Source organism: Epinephelus moara, chromosome 23, assembly GCF_006386435.1.
Source record: "Epinephelus moara isolate mb chromosome 23, YSFRI_EMoa_1.0, whole genome shotgun sequence".
Taxonomy (NCBI): domain Eukaryota; kingdom Metazoa; phylum Chordata; class Actinopteri; order Perciformes; family Serranidae; genus Epinephelus; species Epinephelus moara.
The window spans coordinates 28,872,320-28,891,396 of NC_065528.1; the positions used below are offsets into that span (position 1 = coordinate 28,872,320).

Sequence of the window (19,077 nt, forward strand, 5' to 3'; positions counted from 1 at the left end):
CACAATAGCAACATTTAACAAAGGTAACGTTACAAAATTCAGCTCCATTACAGCTCACAAGGTTCACTGACAAAACAACTGTCTTATACTAAACACGTTTTCCAAACAAATACAACATGCTAACGTTAATAGCACAAGCCTATGGCATTTTACATTGTATAAATTAGCCTAGCGGCTAGCAGAGATTTCCTCTCCTCATATGAAGCCAGGATAAATCACACACAAGACTTAAAATGCTATTTTTGTGGAGGCTTTATTGTCTTCACAATTTATCGTTTCTGATCTATGAAATTCAAGTAAATAAAGCTTTGTCTCCACTGAGGGAAATGGTTTCAGCTTACAGAAACAGGCAGGAGGTCTGCATCACCGCAACGTGGAGTTACATTTCTGGGGAAGTGCACGTCAGGCTACGGTGTAGGGTACTGCGTCAGTTCAATGCAGAAGTATAAATTCTGCTTTAAGCTTACAGTTTAATGCAGACTTGACACACTGTCATTGAAGATAATTAAATTTTCTGCAGTATTGTCCTGTCGAACCACATTTGAGCTTAAAATGATTGCAGGCAGGTTACGTACTGTAGGACAGATGCATGCTGGGTAACTTGCACAACGCTGTTGCAGGCGATGCTGTTCTCAGTAGACCTGTCAATGAAAAGAAGAAGTGCAGTTTCACAGATTGTGTTGCCACCGCTACCCACAGTTATGGCTATTTATAGCGCCTGTACCACTAAATCATCACGTCAACCCTCCATAACTGTAGATGATGTATTAATGTATTCCAGCTATTGAATACTCATGAGGTCATATCACATCCTGGTGCCAATATTTTGGAATAAAACTGATATCATGTGTTATGTTGTGCCAGTATTCACTGTTTGTTTATTGTTGTCTTTGTTTCTCTGTCTCTCTCCAGATTAACTTCAGATGTAAGCCAACCTTCAGAGAGGGAGGATCGCGGTGCCTCCGAGATGTAAGTGTGTGTGTGTGTGTGTGTGTGTGTGTGTAAATATGTGGGTGACTCTATTCAAGAGAGACAAAGAATTTTGCTTCTCGTGTTCTCTTTATACTTTGTGTGAAGAGGAAACGTGAGCGTGACGAGCATTTCTCCCTCTGACAGCAGAACATCCTGAGACATCACTGGGTTCACAGACGGAGACAGGAGGGGAAGTGTCGACAGTGTGGAAAGGTAAACACACACACACACACACACACACACACACACACTTGTTGTTATCATTGTTCATACAGACTTACTTTGGTGTATTTCTGTCTGTTTCTGCAGAGTTTTCAACAGAAGTTCTTCCACAGTAAAGAAATAATCGCCATCAGCTGTTCCTGGTGTAAACAAGCGGTGAGTTAACACTAAAGATCAGGGCATGTGTCCCTCATAATAACATTGTGGCCACTTTATTAGGTACACCTGTTCAACTGCTCATTAACGCAAATAGCTAATCAGCCAATCACGTGGCATGTAGACAATTGCAGTGTCTCAGTTCAGGGGCTGCAGCCTTCGAAGGCCGTCCCACTCTGGAGGCTCCTTCAAATGCTGCCGAGAAATGCGCAGCTGGTTGCTAGGTAACAGTAACGCCAATGGGTCAGGGCTAGAACAACTGGTGATGCAACTAGGAAATCCTCCGCAAACCAGACTGTCCCATTTCGGAGACCGCTCGGTTTGGCTGATGCGGTCTGCAAAGGATATGGCCGACGTCGACCGCAAAGGCTGCAGCTCCTGAATTGAAACACAGCTATGGGGTTCATCCCTACATCCCTCCTCGACTCCTCTATCCTCGATCACTTGACCGAAGCACTTAAACCCGCCATCTTGAAGGATGTCTCAATACGCTAAAGAAGGAGTCGAGGACAGAGGAGGCTTTCACAGAGGAGGCAAGCAAGGATACATGAGTGGAGCCTTTGCGGAAGTCTCACACTGACCAGCATGGGATATCAGTTATTGATTGGACAGCGCTGAAGCTGATCGGACTGATCTGATACATCCCAACATCAGTGGAGTTTCATACCAGAGAGAGGAGGGATAAGAGATTAAACCGAGTGTATCACTCCCAAGTTATATGTTTTGTTTGTTTTCTGAGTCACCATTAAGTAAACAATGTGAACAAGAAAAGGAGCACAAACTATCTTCATTTATTAGAAAGACTTTTTTTCACAAGCTTTTATTTTTCTCATCAACTTTTATTAATTGCAATCAAAGTCAGAGAGTCTGTCTGTCACCAGGAAACACTTTTACATCAGTGATCGTCATGTGAGGCTGATCATTCCTGAGCGTCGGGGTGATGAGTTACAGAATTTCCATTTTTCCTGAAACATTCAACCTAATAAATCATTTCCAGTGTTCAAAGGACACCACGGTCATATTCTGAGAAATTAGATAATGTACTCACAATCAGATGATCAATAGATACAGGAGCAAATAATGAATAGATTATACAAAGGCATTCTGTGACTCTAACTATTCAGGTGTAACAGAGACAAAACATAGGTACATGTTACTGGGTGAAATGAGCCTTTAACATTTATTTCTTTAAAATAAAATGATTGATTAATAAATAATAACAGTGAGTGTTTTTGTTTCAGTTCCACAATAAGGTGACGTGTTTCATGCTGCACCAGATTGAGGAGCCGTGTTCACTCGGGGCCCACGCTGGAGTCATTGTACCGCCCTCCTGGATCATCAAAGTCAGAAAACCACAGGTGCACACACACACACACATATATAAATACACACACACACGCACACACATTCCCATCACAGACATCCCTCACCAGTTGGTCCACTGGTTAATAAAGTTCACTAGCTGTCAGTTTGTGACAGTAATGAGAAACGACTTTGTTGAATCTAAATATAAAAACTCTAAAAGAAGGCGTGTGTCAAAAAGTGTGTGTGTGTGTGTGTGTGTGTGTGTGTGTGTGTGTGATTTTGGCTATGATGTGATATGAGCTGACACATGTCTGATCTGTCTGAGGGAACTCTGGGTTTGTGTCTCCTTCATGGCACACACACACAGATATGCACACACATACACATATATCCCTCTGTCACATCGCATGCTTCATTGCACTTTTAATTACCATCACAAGGGACATGGTGACAGTGAACTAACCACTGAACTCTGTGTGTGTGTTTGTGTGTGTGTGTTTACCCTAGAGCTCACTTAAGAACTCTGCCAGGAGAAAAAAGCGGACATCTTTCAAACGAAGGACAAGCAAGAAGGGACTGGATGTAAGTAACACTATGAGGACATTACATGCTCTTTAAATGTGTAAACACAGAGGAAGGTTCACATTTAGATTTTCCTCTCACCTCAGGCTGACAAGTTTTACTTCCTGTTCAAAATGTCTTCACTGACCTGTCTCGTGCCTACACGTGTTTATGTTTGAGTGAATTTATTTAACTCAAAATAAAATCTTAGCCACAGAAAGTTTGTGAGCCGCCCAGTTCGACAGCTGACGATTCAAATAATCAGTCAGTGAGATGGAAGAAGCTGCAGACACAGACCCAGGTTGAGTCAGAATAAGACAGAGGAAGCTGCAGACACAGACCCAGGTTGAATCAGAGTGAGACGGAAGCAGCTTTCACATAGGTGCTGAAGTCAAAGAAGAAATGTTGAATAATGGCCATACTTACAGTGTGAACAGCAGTTTATAAGCATGATCATTTATTGGAGTGTCAAAAATGTGTTTCCTCGTCTAACTTCTCTCTCTGTTTCTGTCTCTTTCTTTCTGTCTTCAGGAGTCCAAATGGCGTCCGTTCATGTTGAAGCCTCTCCCTTCACCTCTCATGAAGCCCATCTTGGTTTTTGTCAATCCCAAAAGTGGAGGCAACCAGGTCAGCAAACTTTAAAATCTTTTATTTTGTTTTCCTCCTGTATATAGTTTTGTAATATTCGAACTTCACTGTAATTTCAGAGGATATTTTTAGAGAATCCACTTTAGTTTATCTGCATCCCGGTTATTCTAACCTGCATTATTCAGCACTACTTTCTCCATGTCTATAAATAATTTTCATTGATAATAAAAATTGTGTGACCCCCGAATTTTAACAGCTTAACAGCCTTTCTGTTGAAGACTATTATACAGGAGATATCAACATGCATCATGACATTATCGGATTTTAATAAATGATTGTCTTTTATTAATTTACACCTCCACTGTACAGGTCTCAGCAGGGAGTCAGTGTCTGATTCATTTAATTTATTTAACGGTGTAATGGAACCTTTGTGCTCAGCCTCCATCAGGCTGTTTGAGCCCTGAGTTATTACGGTCTGCCACAACATTTAATTAGGAAGATGTCAGTTCAAACAGGATTAGTTTAATCAGATAACCTGAGTTTGCTTCATCGTGACATCATGCTGGGTTTAAATTACAGAGATTTTTGGGTGTAATCACAGTAACAGGAGCTTCATCAACAAAAACAATGCAGTTAGAATGCGGTTTGACAATTGTCAATGTACTCGTCGAGCAGTTGTAGAAGAAACCTTAATGTATGTTTCTCTGTGTGTTTCTCTGTAGGGTGCCAAGGTGTTACAGATGTTCATGTGGATCTTGAACCCTCGACAAGTGTTTGACCTGTCACAGGGGGGGCTGCGAGAGGCGTGAGTACCCTTCAGATGGGACAAAGTTTTTTTTTTTTTTAGTTAAAATCCATCCCCTGTACCACATTCTGACTTTAACTGAAATAGACTGACTGACTTTTGTACTCTGCTTTATTTAAAGGGGACCTATTGTGCTTTTCTGTATTTTCTTTCATATACGTCATGTTACAATGTTGGATGTTCATATTGAATGTCGCCAAAGTTTCCAACAATGAGTTAAACATATATAAAAGTAAAGAGTGATCAAAAACCTCTACTCTCAAGATATTATTTCTTTACATGGTGATCTGCTCTAGGTACGCAACTGCAAGTGTTTACATTACATACACTGCTACATGTAGCTACATGCTAACGTCAGAGAAACCTGTAATCTTGGTTGCTGATGTTTGTAGTTTCTCCCTGATTTTGGATCATATTCCTTAAAAGACAGGTGCTAAACCAGAGTGTCTCAGGCCATATCCACACTTATAAAATACATTTTTAAAATGGTTTTAAAATTAAAAATTTAACATATAATTTTTTTAAAGATGTGTAAAATTTTAAAGCAAAACCTATTTCTGTGCACACGAGTTTCAGAAATTATCTCTGTCTGAAAATGCACATCACATGGAGATTCACGTACACTAGACATGTGCATGCTGATGTAAACAGGAAGCAAATACTCTACTCTGCGGTTGGTTGCTTCATTACAGAAAATACTTGACAGCAGAGATTTCTTTGCTCGGACTGACGACATAGTTGAACGGTTACTAAAAGTAAGACATGAGTATAAGGTGGTGGAAAACAAATTAGGAGTCTTTACAAAGCGAATACAGCGACATGTCAGAGCAGTACCTGGATCAGTATGCAAGACTGGAGGAAGCCATGGCGATGATAAAGCAGTATCCAGACAAGATGGATGAAATCACAAACTGTATTTAGAATTAGCTGCAATGTTTTGTATTCTGACCAATCAAGAGCAGCTTTCTCACACAAGGCATTTGATCTGGTCCGCTTTTAAATGCTGCCGTGAGAACACGAACCAACTCTAGGCAATTATACAACTTTGTGACAAAATTAGTCCCTGATTCAGACCAAAGGAGACGACTCTAGGTCTGAAAGCAGCCTATGAGGAAAGTAAAGTGTTTATTTGGCTATTAACACACGTAAACATGCTCTGGTAGAAACCCAAAATAAAAGTAAGAACCTGAAAAGCAGCAGAATAGGTCCCCTGTGACTATAAGACACTTCATGAGTGTGTAACGAATGCACTTGTGGAGAAACTGTTTTTTTTTTGTTTTTTTTTAGAGCAATTTTGTGATAATTTCCCACTTAAATCTACATTTTACATCACACTTTTATCACAATCCACCCCTGAGGGAAAATGCTGCATCTTCTCACTCGAGTTTCAGTCATCATCCTCTTTTATTCAAAACTCGTGGGTCTCATGGGTCGAGCAATTTTTCATGAAACTTGGACCGATTACACCCACTCAACACCAATCAGCACTGCTTTCTGCTGGAGAAGCCTGTTTTATGCTACAACCAGGCCTCTCTCTGCTTTGTGCAAACTGTCAGGTTGGAGTTGTATCGGAAAGTGCCAAATCTGAGGATCCTTGCCTGTGGAGGGGACGGCACGGTAAGACTCTCTTCTGCTATGATCTGTTTCTGTATGTTCCACCATAGATATCTGCAGCTCATACTTTCTGTGTGTGTCTCTGTAGGTGGGGTGGATCCTGTCCGCTCTCGACGAGCTGCAGATGAACCCCCAGCCTCCGGTCGCTGTTCTTCCTCTGGGAACAGGAAATGACCTCGCCAGGACGCTCAACTGGGGTGGGGTGAGTTGCTAGCCTTGACTTGTGGGCGGCAGGACGTGGCAGCTTCTCCTCTCTGTGCATATTCATTCATTTTAGTGTCTGTTTAATGACTTTGAGCTCAGGTCGGGATTAAAATAACTTAGATGAAAGTGTGATTATCGCTGTGGGGTGGTCGCAGCTGGAAAATGATATTAAGATACGTTTAAGACAAGGAGCAACAGCAACAACACTTCCAACATCATTTAAATAGAGATGTGAGGATAAAATTAATATATATGTATATACAGTATATTTGTATAGGCATCTAAAAAAGCAAGGCTATGGCCTGGACAAATACACAGAATGAAAATATCTAAGCGTGAATTATGGTTGCTATGTAGTTAAAATAAATCTGATATGTGCCTCTCAGACACCTCTGGGAGCTACAGAAAAATGCACAACATTCCAGGAAGTCTACGACAGTGTTCTTCCTGCGTTACTCTTCCTCTAAACCCCGACATGTAGCCATTGTCTGAGCGCTTCAAGGCACAACACGTCATGTAAAGATGACACAGTTGTTGTTGTTGTTGTTGTTGACACTGTACATGTACCCTTTAAGTCAGTCTGATCTGTTGTATGTGTCAGTGCAGCATTAAACATTTTGTCTTCCTTAATGCAGTAAAACTACATTAGTGCAACACAAAATCAGAGTCACAGCAGAGGGACCTCTTCAGCAGGTTTTATTGGAATCAAACACAGAACTTAACTTTCCAGCAGCTTCTTTTTAGATTGCAGAGAGCTGAAAAATCTATAGGTCAGCTTTTGCAGTTCACGTTAGTCATACTTTTTGAGTTTGTCGACTGCACTGACATTGATTTTTCTTTCAACCCTTCAATGTCCACACTAAGAAAAAAGCAACAAAAATATTTGCACAATTATTTCCTTGGGGCAAAAAATAGCAAAAATCCTTTATTCTAGATAGTTACTATTTCTGTGCTTTAAAAACATCTCAGAAGTGTTGAAAAATCTCACAGATGTAATTATTTTCATCAAATATAAAATGGAACAACCACGCTGTTGGTAATATCATATATTTAATGTTATCCCATTTTATATTTGATGAAAATAATTACATCAGTGTTGTTTTTTTTACTTTTCTGACGTGTTTTTGAAGTACAGTAATAGCAAATATCTAGAATAAATATGTGGAGATAATACTAATACTGGTAACACTACTAATTCCATGGTAAAAGAAATTGTATATGATGCACACATGGGCTACTCCGTTGTGAGCATTTATACTTGTGCAGTAGTGTGTCTGTGTCACTCTGCAGTTACACCTCCAAAACACTAGTCGGCGGCGGAGGTTTCTGTGAAGTGTTGTTAAGTTTAGTTGATTCAAAACACACAGTAAATACACATTAAACACACATTAAACATGGGTTAATAGCATCAATTTCAATCACAAGTACACAAATCAGCTTCACTATAACTCACTAGCCTGGAAATCCAGACTCAAATCTAGAGAGATTTTGAGTCTGGCCCTCACTGATACACCCTTCCTACCCAAGGGGCGCCACTAACTGAGACATTTCAAATGCCGCAGCCTGGAGTTGGATAGCACAATGGCCAATCAGAGCAAAAAACAAGGTGACGTATTCATTGCACTAAGCCCCATTTGTTTGCCGAACAGTGGGGCTAACCAATACATTATGCTTTTACCGTATCCCGTCCGCAAAACAGCAAAAACGTCCTTCCTGGAAGTGAAGGCTTCAAGGGCAGTCTTCTGTTCCTCTCTCAAGGAAAAAGATAAGTGTAGTTGGCTTAGCGTTTCTTCCAAAGCTAAACTGAATGACATTTTCCCCACGAATACAACATGCTAACGTTATTAGCACAAGCCTATGGCATTTTGCATTGTATAAATTAGCCTAGCGACTAGTGGACTTTTCCTCTACTCAAATGACAACAGCAACATTTAACAAAGGTAACGTTACAAAATTCAGCTCCATTACAACTCACAAGGTTCACTGACAAAACAACTGTCTTATACTAAACACGTTTTCCAAACAAATCTAACATGCTAACGTTATTAGCACAAGCCTATGGCATTTAACATTGTATAAATTAGCCTAGCAGCTAGCAGACTTTTCCTCTGCTCATATGAAGCCAGGATAAATCACACACAAGACTTAAAATGCTTTTTTTGTGGAGGCTTTATTGTCTTCACAATTTATTTTTTCTTATCTGTGAAATTAAAGTAAATAAAGCTTTGTTTCCACTGAGGGAAATGGTTTCAGCTTACAGAAACAGACAGGAGGTCTGACGTGTAGTTACATTTCTGTGGAGGTGCACGTCAGGCCACAGTAGAGTTACATTTCTGTGGAGGTGCACGTCAGGCCACAGTAGGGTACGGCGTTTATTTGATGCAGAAGTATAAATCCTGCTTAATACTATTGAACCTCTGCGACACCAGTGCTATCCTACAGTACATACAGGGAGTGACAACAATCACAAACTGCTGCGCAAGTCTTTTTTCCCTTTTTATAAAAGTACGAGCCGCCCAGAGGAGGTGGCTGAAACTTATAAAAGTAGAATAATATGCATCATCCTGCTGTATGAGGGCACTTTGGACTCTCTCAGTTTGTGACTAAAATAAGGTGAAGTGCTGAAACATCCAGAATCTGCCCTTTGACACACGCACGCACACACACACACACACACACACACACACACACACACACACACACATTGCATAACTGTACTGCAGCACAGAAGGAGAGACCTTTACAAGCCCACATTCTTCCATTAGGCTTGTCTTTGGACCAGTGGTGTGGGCCTGTAGTTATGATAATACATCTAATACCTCTGCATGAGTCAGAACCTCAAATGGGTTTCACTTATTTGACTTTGCATTTCATCATTTTCTTATTTTATTGACTTGATCAGAGGCGAGGGCGTCAACCTGAATCTCACTGACTTCAGTTATGATAATGCTGCTAGTTTACTGTCACTGAATGTGTGTGTGTGTTTCAGTTTTTGTGTGCACGGTGGAGAATAATGGTCGAAGGACGAGAGAGTGACTTTGACAGGATTGTGCAGAGGAAGTGTGATGCAGAGACAGATTGATGCTTTGAACAGAGATGGGGCTGAAACTTCATATCTACCGTGTGTGTAATTAGTGTAATTAGTGTGTCCCTTTGTCCTCTGTTTCACAGAGTCTCTGACTGCAGGAGGTTTTTTATCCACTTTGTCCCGTTCCTTTGTTTCTCCTTTTCCTGTCCTTTCCTTTCCTTTGCCTCTTTCTCCCTTTCTTTCTTTTTTCATATTCTTTGCTTGTTTCTCTTCCTCACCTTCCACTCATTTCCTCTCAATCCATTTCCTTTCCTTTACTTCCTACAACATCCCATTCTTTTCCTTTATATTCATTCCTTTGCCTCCTTCTCACTTTGTCCTTCCTTCATATTATCTTTCCTTTCCTTTCCTTTCCTTTCCTTTCCTTTCCTTTCCTTCTCTTTCCTGTCCTTTTCTTACCTCCTCTTTCCTTTTGTTTCCCTTCCTTGAAGGAGAGGAAAGGAAATGAAAGAAAAGGAGAAGGGAGGAAACCTCTCCTTTTCTTTCATTTCCTTTCCTCTCCTTCTCTTTGCATCCTTCCCTTCTCCTTCTCTTTCTCCTTCTCCTTTCCTTTCCTCTCCTTTCCTTTCCTTTCCTTTCCTTTCCTTCTCATTTCATGTGCTTCCTTCTCCTTCCCTCTCTTTCTTTTTCCTTTCATCTCCCCACCGCGTTTCTCTTTCTGCACCTGCCCTCTCGCTCTGTGTGAGTGTGAATGACCCTGTGACTCACTGTGTGTCAGAGTGTGAGCTCTGCTGTGTGTTTGTGTGTGTGTGTGTGTGTGTGTGTTTGTGTGTGTGTGTGCCTCAGAGGAGGCCCCGCTGATGAGCGCTACTATCATCAGATTGTTGTGTTCTCCTGTTCTTGTGTGTGTGTGTGTGTGTGTGTGTGTGTGTGTCACTCACTGCAGTCCTTGGTACATTGATTTCCTGACCCTGTCCAGAGGGAGACAGGAAATAAAGAGCAGACGACAGGGAGACACAAGATGGAGAGAATAATGAAAGAGAGACAAAATAGTGTCCATTAGAGGGACCTGGTCTGAATGAGTAATGTGACAGAGGGTAGAGAGACATGGATTGATGACAGGATGAAAGGGAGGAGCAAGTGTATGTGTGTGTGTATAAAATGCCCTCATGTATACACGAGGTTTGGTGTGTGTCTGTGCTCTTAAGGTAATCATGGTGTCAGTGAAGCAGCCTCAATGACCACTTATTGAGAGCCAATCATTACAGGCTCTCTCTGTCTATTCTGCTCCTCATCCTCTCACATCATTTGTACGTGTGTGTGTGTGTGTGTTGTGGCCTTTTTAGCAAAGAGATGAGGGGGGATGAAGAGTTGGTGGTCCGACAGGTAGAAAGAGGGATAGATGCTACAATTTAGCTGCAGACGACATCATCCTTTCATCTCCTTTTCCCTTCCCTCAACATAATTTCTCCAGTCCATCTGCATCTCAACACCTACTCATGACTAAGAATTTTCCTAGTCGTCCAATAGTCGTCATTATAGTCATTAGTCGACGAGTCGCACGCATGTTTACGATAATAATGTAATGATTAAATGATATATTTTGGTGGTTTGAGTTGAAGGTGTGAGAAAGAATAGTATCAGTAACATTGTTAACACTGTGCTACATTACAGAGAAATACAAAACCGTACTAATGAACCTTCATTAATATAGGCCTATATTTTATCTACAAGTGCACGTCACACACTGAGCGAGCCGCCTGTTAATGACGCTGTGGGCTAATGGGCATGTAGCTACTTCCATGTTTCAGATGATACGTCATGTTTGTAGTCGACCAATGAAGATGAGTTTACATATCACCTTGGGTTCGTCCTTCACCTTCTCAAAATGATCCCACACTTTGGATTTCCTGCCCGACATGTTATTAACTAGCCTGTGGAATAACCGCAGGTACCAGCCCTGGAAATTAACCTGACTCCTGTCTGACTGCCGAGCGTGGACACTTCAAATTGAATTCCCACAAGTTTCCCCGAACTGTTGCCACAAAGTTGGAAGCATAGCATTGTCGGAAATGTCTTGGTATGCTGAAGCATTTAGATCGTCCTTCGCTGGAGATAAGGGGCCCCATACCATTATCCCTTCTCCTCCAAACTTCACAGTTGGCACAATGCAGTCAGGCAGGTAACGTTCTCCCAGCATCTGCCAAACCCAGACTCGCCCATCTGACTGCCAAACAGAGAAGCATGATTCGTCTCTCCAGTGGAAGCTCCGAACTCTTCAGCTGTGGAATCAGCAGAACGTTGGCGACGTTGGTCTTCCACTTTTTTGCTGAGTTGCTGTTCTTCCTAAACACTTCCACTTTCTAATAACATCACTTACAGTCGACCGTGGAACATCCAGCAGGGATGAAATTTCATGAACTGTCTTGTTGCAAAGATGGCATCCTATCACAGTACCACGCCTGGAGTCACTGAGTTCTTCAGAGCGACCCATTTTGTGTCACAGATGTTTGCAAATGGAGACTGCATGGCTAGGTGCTTGATTGTATACACCTGTGGCAACGGGTCTGATTGAAACACCTGAATTCAATAATCAACAGGTGTGGCCAAATACTTTTGTCCGTATAGTGTATTTTGTCGGAAAGGGAATCAAATGACGCTAAATTTTGTTGAGGCAAAAAAAGGATCATTTTTCTGCAAACTGGGGTCCCTGAACCCTGTCCCTGTCTTGGAATTACATAAACTGGGTTCAACAGCTGACCCGTCTGTAGTGGAAGTACTGGCTCAGTGCTGTAACTGCTGACTGTGTATGTAACGTAATGAGAGTTCACTCCTTCTCTGCCTCTGTTTGTGTTGGTTGAAGTACGTTTGATTCTCTCTGCAGGGTTACACAGACGAGCCGGTGTCCAAGGTCTTATGTCATGTGGAGGACGGTTCAGTGGTGCAGCTGGACAGGTGGAACCTCCTGGTGGAGAAAGGTGCTGGGCAGCCAGAGGAGGGCACACAGAAGGTCAGGAGTCAGCTTGGTGGTTTGGGTGTGTGTTTGGGTGTGTGTGTGTGTGTGTGTACTTGAATGTATCACAGTGTGGGGACTGAGAGACAAAGCTCAGACCTTGTTAGAGCGAAGCTGATGTCAAAGCCACTGTGTGCAGAACTTTTCCAACAGTATCTTTCTTGTTTCTTCTTTTACAATTCCTCCCTGTAATTTCCTTTCCTTCCTTCTCTCTTCTGTCCTTTCCTTCTTTTTGCTTCCTTGTCGTTCCCTCTGCTTCCATTTCCTTCTTCTTTACTTTGCTTGCCTTTCCTCCCTTTTTTCTCTTTCCTTCTAGCTCCCTTTCCATCTCCTTTCCTTTCCTTTGCTTCCTCCTTCCCTCACCTTCCCTCTGTCTCTCTTTTCTTTGCTTCCTCCTACTTCCCTTTGCTTCCCTTTTCCCCTTCCTTTTCCTTTCCTATTCTTCCTTCTCACGCCCTCTGCTTCGCGTTTCTTCTTCTTTCCTTTCCTGTTCTTTCACTTTTTCCTTTCCTATTCTTCCTTCTCAGTCCTTCTGCTTCACTTTCCGTCTCCTTTCTTTTGTTTCCTTCTTCCCTCACCTTCCCTCTGTCTCCTTTCCTTCCTCTCTTTCCTCTGCTTCTGTCTCCTTTCCCCTGCTACTCTCTCCTTTTCTTTGCTTCCTTCTTCTTCCCTTTCCTTTCCTGTTCCTTCCCTTCTTTCCTGTCCTTTTCTTCCTTCGCCTTCCCTTTCCATCTTCTTTTCTTTCCTTTGCTTCATTCTTCCCCCTGTTTCTCCTTTCCTTCTTCTCTCCTTCCCTTCTTTCCTTTCCTTTTGTGCCCTTCTTCCCCTTGCTTCCCTTTTCTTTTTCTTCCCTTTGCCTTTTCCCTATTTCCTTTCCTTCTCTTCTTTCTCCTTTACTCTGCTTCCCCTTTTCTCCCTCCTTTTCTTCCTTCTCGTGCCCTCTGCACCCCTTTCCTTCTCCTTTCCTTCTTTCCTTTCCTTTTGTGCCCCTCTTCTTCCCCCGCTTCCCTTTACTTCTTCTGCCCTTTCCTTTCCTGTTCTTCCTTCTCCTTCTTTCTGCTTCCCTTTTCATCCCCATCCTTTCCTTTGCTCCCTTCTTCTCTCACCTTCCCTCTGTTTCCCCTTCCTTTCTCTCTTTCCTTCTCTTCTTTCTCCTTTCCTCTGCTTCCCTTTCCTTCCTTTTCTTCCTTCTCGTGCCCTCTGCTTCACTTTCCTTTCCTTTTGTGCCCTTCCTCTTCCCCCACTTCCCTTTACTTCTTCTTCCCTTTACTTTCCTGTTCTTTGCCTTTTTCCTTTCCTTTTCTTCCTTCTCAGTCCTTATGCTTCTCCTTCCATCTCCTTTTCTTTTATTTGCTTATTCCTCTTTCACTCTGCTGCTCTTTCCTTTACTTTGCTTCCCTTTCCTTCTTTCCTTTCCTCTTGTGCCCCTCTTCTTCCCCCGCTTCCCTTTGCTTCTTCTTCCCTTTCCTTTTGCTTTCCTTTCTGTCTTCTTTCCTTTGCTTCCTTCCTCCTTTACCTTCTCAGTTTCCCTTTATGTCTTCTCTTTCCTTTGCTTCCTTCCTCCTTCACTCTGCTTCCCTTTCCTTCTTGTTTCCTTTCATTCTCTCCTTCCCTCTCTTCCTAGTCCTTCTCCTGAACTTCCCTGTGTACAGTAAATAATAACAAATAACAGCAGTGATCTGCATCACAGTAACACAACAGCATTTCACCCCCGCTGACGTTTCAACATGAAACACGAGCAGCAGGAATGATCACTGAATTATCTTTGAAGTGAAATGTATTGTGATTTCCATAAAGACTGACAGGTTGGTGACCTCTGACACGGTCTCCTTACAAGTGGCAAATATGAGTGTTTGTGTGGTGGAAGTAAAAATCCATGTAGAAATGTGTTTACATAATATGCAAATCTGGATACAAGTGCCACTCAATGGGTGGACATTATGATAGGCACTGAAAGACGCAGCATATATTAATGTGTTACTGTGAACTATTTATGCAAACGTACTCACATTATTGTTTTCCCTGTGTCCTCAGCTGCCTCTGAATGTGTTCAACAACTACTTCAGCCTGGGCTTCGACGCTCACGTCACCCTGGAGTTCCACGAGTCCAGAGGTCGGGGAAATCTATTTTTACATTTCATCCTGTATTAACTCTGTTTATATTCCATTAAGTCCTTCTCTTTCCCATTAATGCATCCTACTCCACTGAAAGATGAGCAGAATGAAATCAAATATTAAAAAGGACACATCAGGGCATTAATGCATGCACAAATGAGTCAGGTTTTCTCACTGTTGTACACTCCACGCCTCTCTGCTGTTTTGCAACATATTTAATGTATTCTCTTTCCCTGCCTCTCTGATTGTGTCTTTCCAGAGGCCAACCCAGAAAAGTTTAACAGTCGCTTCCGCAACAAGATGTTCTATGCAGGAGTGAGTGTCCTACTTGACTTGCACACACATTTACACTCAGACACTCATGCAGCCTAAACTTTTCTGGTTCCAACTGCTCCTCCTGTCTGTCTTAGTAAGACAAACATGTTGAGAGTTTATACAACTTTACTGAGAGGGGCAAGATCAGAGTGGATCAAGAGAGTTAGAAATGATGCAGGAGGATAAGGAAAGACACAAAATCAGGAGATACAGATGAAGGGAAAATAGAAAAGCGGGATTTATACTTGTGTGGCAGACCCTACACCGTTGTGAGCATTTATACTTGTGCGGTGGTGTGTCTGTGTCACTCTGCAGTTACACCTCCAAAACACTAGTCGGNAAACAACTGTCTTATACTAAACATGTTTTCCAAACAAATATAACATGCTAACATTATTAGCACAAGACTATGGCATTTTACATTGTATAAATGAACCTAGCAGCTAGCAGAGATTTCCTCTGCTCATATGAAGCCAGGATAAATCACACACAAGACTTAAAATGTTATTTTTGTGGAGGATTTATTGTCTTCACAATTTATTTTTTCTTATCTGTGAAATTAAAGTAAATAAAAGCTTTGTTTCCACTGAGGTAAATGGTTTCATCTTACAGAAATAGACAGGAGGTCTGCGTCACCGTGACGTGTAGTTACATTTCTGTGGAGGTGCACATCAGGCTACGGTGTCATTTCAACGCAGAAGTATAAATTCCGCCTAAGTCTTACTGTCAGCCAGAAATAATTGTAGTCCTAAATCCAAATGGAAGTAGTGTTATCTTGTCACCATGTAATGCCAAATTAATTGCAGTTAATTTAGATAAATAATGAACAGTGATGCAACCTGCAGCGTTTGGATGTCTCTTGTTATCAGTGATTCATTTTGATATTTTGTTCTTGTACTTGTGTAGTTTGTAGATTTTTTTTTTGTTCAATCAGAAATTGTTTGCTCAGTTTCTTCTTTATGTTGGTTTTGAATCAGTCTGAAAATCTTTAAACAGCTCTCAGAACATTTAGAAACCTGCAGATATTCTGTGAGGGATTAGAGATGTGAGGAATAAACGATGGGTGGGAGTCAGAGAGGAAGCATGCAGAGGAGTTATCGCTTTTTAATGAGGGAAATGTAATGAACTGTAATTCTGTTTGATCGGGTCCTTTTCTTTGTGTGTGTGTGTGTGTGTGTGTGTGCGTGTGTGCGCGCGCCCGCAGGCTGCGTTCTCAGATTTCCTCCAGAGAAGCTCGAGGGATTTGTCCAAGCACGTCAGAGTGGTGGTGAGTGTCAACACTCTCTCTCGGTCTGTATCGTTTTCCATGTCGACATGTCTGGGCAGCAGGTCGGCCGGGTGATTAAAAAGGCTGTCCTTCAACTCCTCTTTACGCACCCGCCATGCTGAAGTGTCCTTCAGAGAGATATTGAATCCTTACTACAGCCGCTGACCTCTGTGCTGGGATCAGAACAGCAGCTAACAATCATGTCCATCATTGATTTTTCTTTTCTCATCAGAAATGTCATAAAGTAGTGAAAAAAATCTAAATCATAATTTTCCAAAGCCAAATTTAACACACTTTAATAACTTGTTTTGCTCAATTTAAAGTCTAAAACCCAAAAATAAAATTGTTTACCACAATATTAATTTAACAAATGAATAAAAATATTCAAATTTAAGCAACTGGAACCTTTTTTTGTGGCATTTTTGCTTAAAAAATGACATCAGTTATCGTGTGGGGCGGCAGTAGCTCAGTCCATAGGCACCAGAGGGTCGCAGGGTCAAGTCCCCGCCCCCCCTTTTAATCCCTGCATAGGTCTTGTTTGTGCATGTGTGTGTATATCAGGCCTGTGTGTATATGACAACAAAGTGAGGGAGGTCATAAAGTTAAAGTTTCTGTCACTTAACTTCTTTTATTTCAGTATCACAACATGTCACACGACGGCCTTAATCTAACTCCGCCAGGACGCCGACGTCCTTGCTCCCCCCCTCCTCTGTTAAATGGTATCTCCCAGGCACACTACGTCATCAAACCATGTGATGTTTGGTATTGCCGGATTCAGGAAGCTCTTGACTTTTCAAAAATAACATAGTTTTTCTTTTATTTATTATGTATTTCGCACCAGAGCAGCCTAAACACACAAAGTCCAAAATCGCGATGAGTGGTGACAAGTCATGTCGTGCCGTTTTTCAATGGCAAAAGTTAAAGGATTACTTGCGATCTTATGTCGAGCTGTTAGTGGAGACTTAGCTCTTTTATAAAAGGTAAGAGTCTCACTCCTACCACTAAAAGTGGGATCATAACTTTCACGTTTCATATGGCTTTGTTTGGTGATATTTTATGGTGTTTCTGTGTCATAAACAACACCAGCTATCATAGTCACACCTGATTTCAATAAGGTACAATGTTAGAAGCTGGCTGAGTGTTGTTTGATCACTGATAGTACTGTTTTGAAGCCGAGTGACCGACTTGTCATTTGGAGCTCCGCCTGGATCTTTGCATGGATAAAACACTGTAGAATGGTCATACTTTGAGCAATCTTCTTCAAATTTGAAACAAATGTTCACTGATAGTGTGCCTACAGCCCCACAGTGTCATTTACCTGCTCAGATGAAGCCACAGACCGTTATTCATCCTGAAATACATTTTTTATTTTATTTTAGGCAAAATCTTCAATTTTTTACTGACTTCAGAGGCCCATTACTCTGTCTCTGTATCACCTAGAGTGTTTCTGACACTTTCACCAGAAACTTCAGAGACTTTTCTTTCTGGCAAGACCTTATGCATGCATGTAGTCAGAGCGGTTCAGAAGCTACAGTCATTTTAATTTGGGCATGTCATTTTAGGCGTTTTTGCTACAAAATGGGGGTGGTGTGCATTAGGTTAAATAGCATGTTATAGTTTTTATACTCTCAAAGTGTCATGCCAGTGCTCACGTTAGCGATTTGTGTTGGCAAAGCATGTACTTTTTGGTGATAACAGGTTAATGTTAAAGGTAAACTATGTAGGTATCGTCTAATATTATTTGCAAACAGAAAATAAGTGAAAGTAAGTGAAAATAAACGCCAACGTTAGATCCGTCATATTTGCTTTTTTTTTGCCGTTGGGTTCGTGATTTTTGTTGCTTCCTCTTAGATGTGTTCTAATATATGTGTATATAGAAAAAAAAAAAAAGGATAAAATGACAAGAGTAAGCAGCCATGTTTTGGAATAAAGGCTAACTAAATTCCTTTGTTCCTGTTCCACGCACGAGTCCCTGAAGTTAATTTTTTCTTCCCAAAGATTTTATTTTGTCGAACATAAAATAATAATGTGCTTTGCTGGTGACTTCCATCCTCACTGAAAGACGACACATGATGCCTCAGGTCTGCAATGCCTCAAATTCCTTGTTGCTGCATTAGCACATGGAGGGTGTCCTCGAGTGGGCAGCTCTGACGTGACCTTTGACCTGCATCAGTCAACCTGCTACACATAACAACAGGTGCGAGATTGAGACTGAGAGCATTCAGTCTGAGAGTCTGAGAGTGAAAACTGAGAACTGAGAGTTAAGCTTGATGTGGCATTTAAAAAGCAAGTGAAGAATCTGAGAGTGAAAATCTGTTGTTTTGTACAGTAGAGTCAAAAGAAGGAGGGCATGTACCACCACTCAAAACATGGATCATACATTACTCCATTTCTGTCTTCCTCAGTGTGACGGTACCGATCTAACTCCCAAGATCCAGGAGCTGAAATTCCAGTGCATTGTGTTTCTAAACATTCCCAGGTAGGTGCTCCGGCTTCCTCCCACAGTCCAAAGACATGCAGGTTAACTGGTGACTCTAAATTGTCCATAGGTGTGAGTGTGAGTGTGAATGGTTGTCTGTCTCTATGTGTCAGTCCTGTGATAGTCTGGCGACCTGTCCAGGGTGAACCCTGCCTCTCACCCAATGTCAGGGTCAGGGTGCCAACAGGATAAGTGGTTACGGAAAGTGAATGAATAAAGAGTCTGGATGAAAATTAGACATAAAGGATGTTTCAAATGGCTCCTTTTCCTTCCCAAACATTCAACCTAATTAAAATTTTTCAGTGTTTCCTGTTGAAATGAAAAAGCCTTTTGAAGCAGGGTAAAGAAAATGATGAGACACTTGAGCTCGGCAATGAATGCAGGACTAATGAAAGTGGGTTAGAAGCTCCTTAATGCAGGAGCAGGAGGTCTC

General features: G+C 41.6%; 1 protein-coding gene across 8 annotated transcripts in view; it reads left to right on the forward strand.

The window, feature by feature from the left end:
* The first annotated feature begins 916 nt into the window (after nucleotides 1-916).
* dgki (diacylglycerol kinase, iota) overlaps nucleotides 917-19,077 on the forward strand; it is a 45,481-nt gene continuing 27,320 nt past the window's right edge. For 3 of the 8 annotated variants that reach the window (XM_050036303.1, XM_050036304.1, XM_050036307.1), the window contains exons 1-14: nucleotides 917-969; nucleotides 1,120-1,185; nucleotides 1,282-1,350; nucleotides 2,592-2,708; nucleotides 3,163-3,237; nucleotides 3,748-3,843; nucleotides 4,527-4,609; nucleotides 6,166-6,226; nucleotides 6,312-6,425; nucleotides 12,340-12,465; nucleotides 14,503-14,581; nucleotides 14,843-14,898; nucleotides 16,103-16,165; nucleotides 18,571-18,644. In XM_050036303.1, coding sequence (XP_049892260.1) covers nucleotides 2,616-2,708; nucleotides 3,163-3,237; nucleotides 3,748-3,843; nucleotides 4,527-4,609; nucleotides 6,166-6,226; nucleotides 6,312-6,425; nucleotides 12,340-12,465; nucleotides 14,503-14,581; nucleotides 14,843-14,898; nucleotides 16,103-16,165; nucleotides 18,571-18,644 — 920 coding nt within the window. In that variant the 5' untranslated portion in view covers nucleotides 917-969; nucleotides 1,120-1,185; nucleotides 1,282-1,350; nucleotides 2,592-2,615. Of the gene's footprint in view, nucleotides 970-1,116; nucleotides 1,186-1,281; nucleotides 1,351-2,591; nucleotides 2,709-3,162; nucleotides 3,238-3,747; nucleotides 3,844-4,526; nucleotides 4,610-6,165; nucleotides 6,227-6,311; nucleotides 6,426-12,339; nucleotides 12,466-14,502; nucleotides 14,582-14,842; nucleotides 14,899-16,102; nucleotides 16,166-18,570; nucleotides 18,645-19,077 lie in introns of those variants that run through there. The other 5 variants (XM_050036302.1, XM_050036305.1, XM_050036299.1 and 2 more) reach the window with 3 other exon arrangements.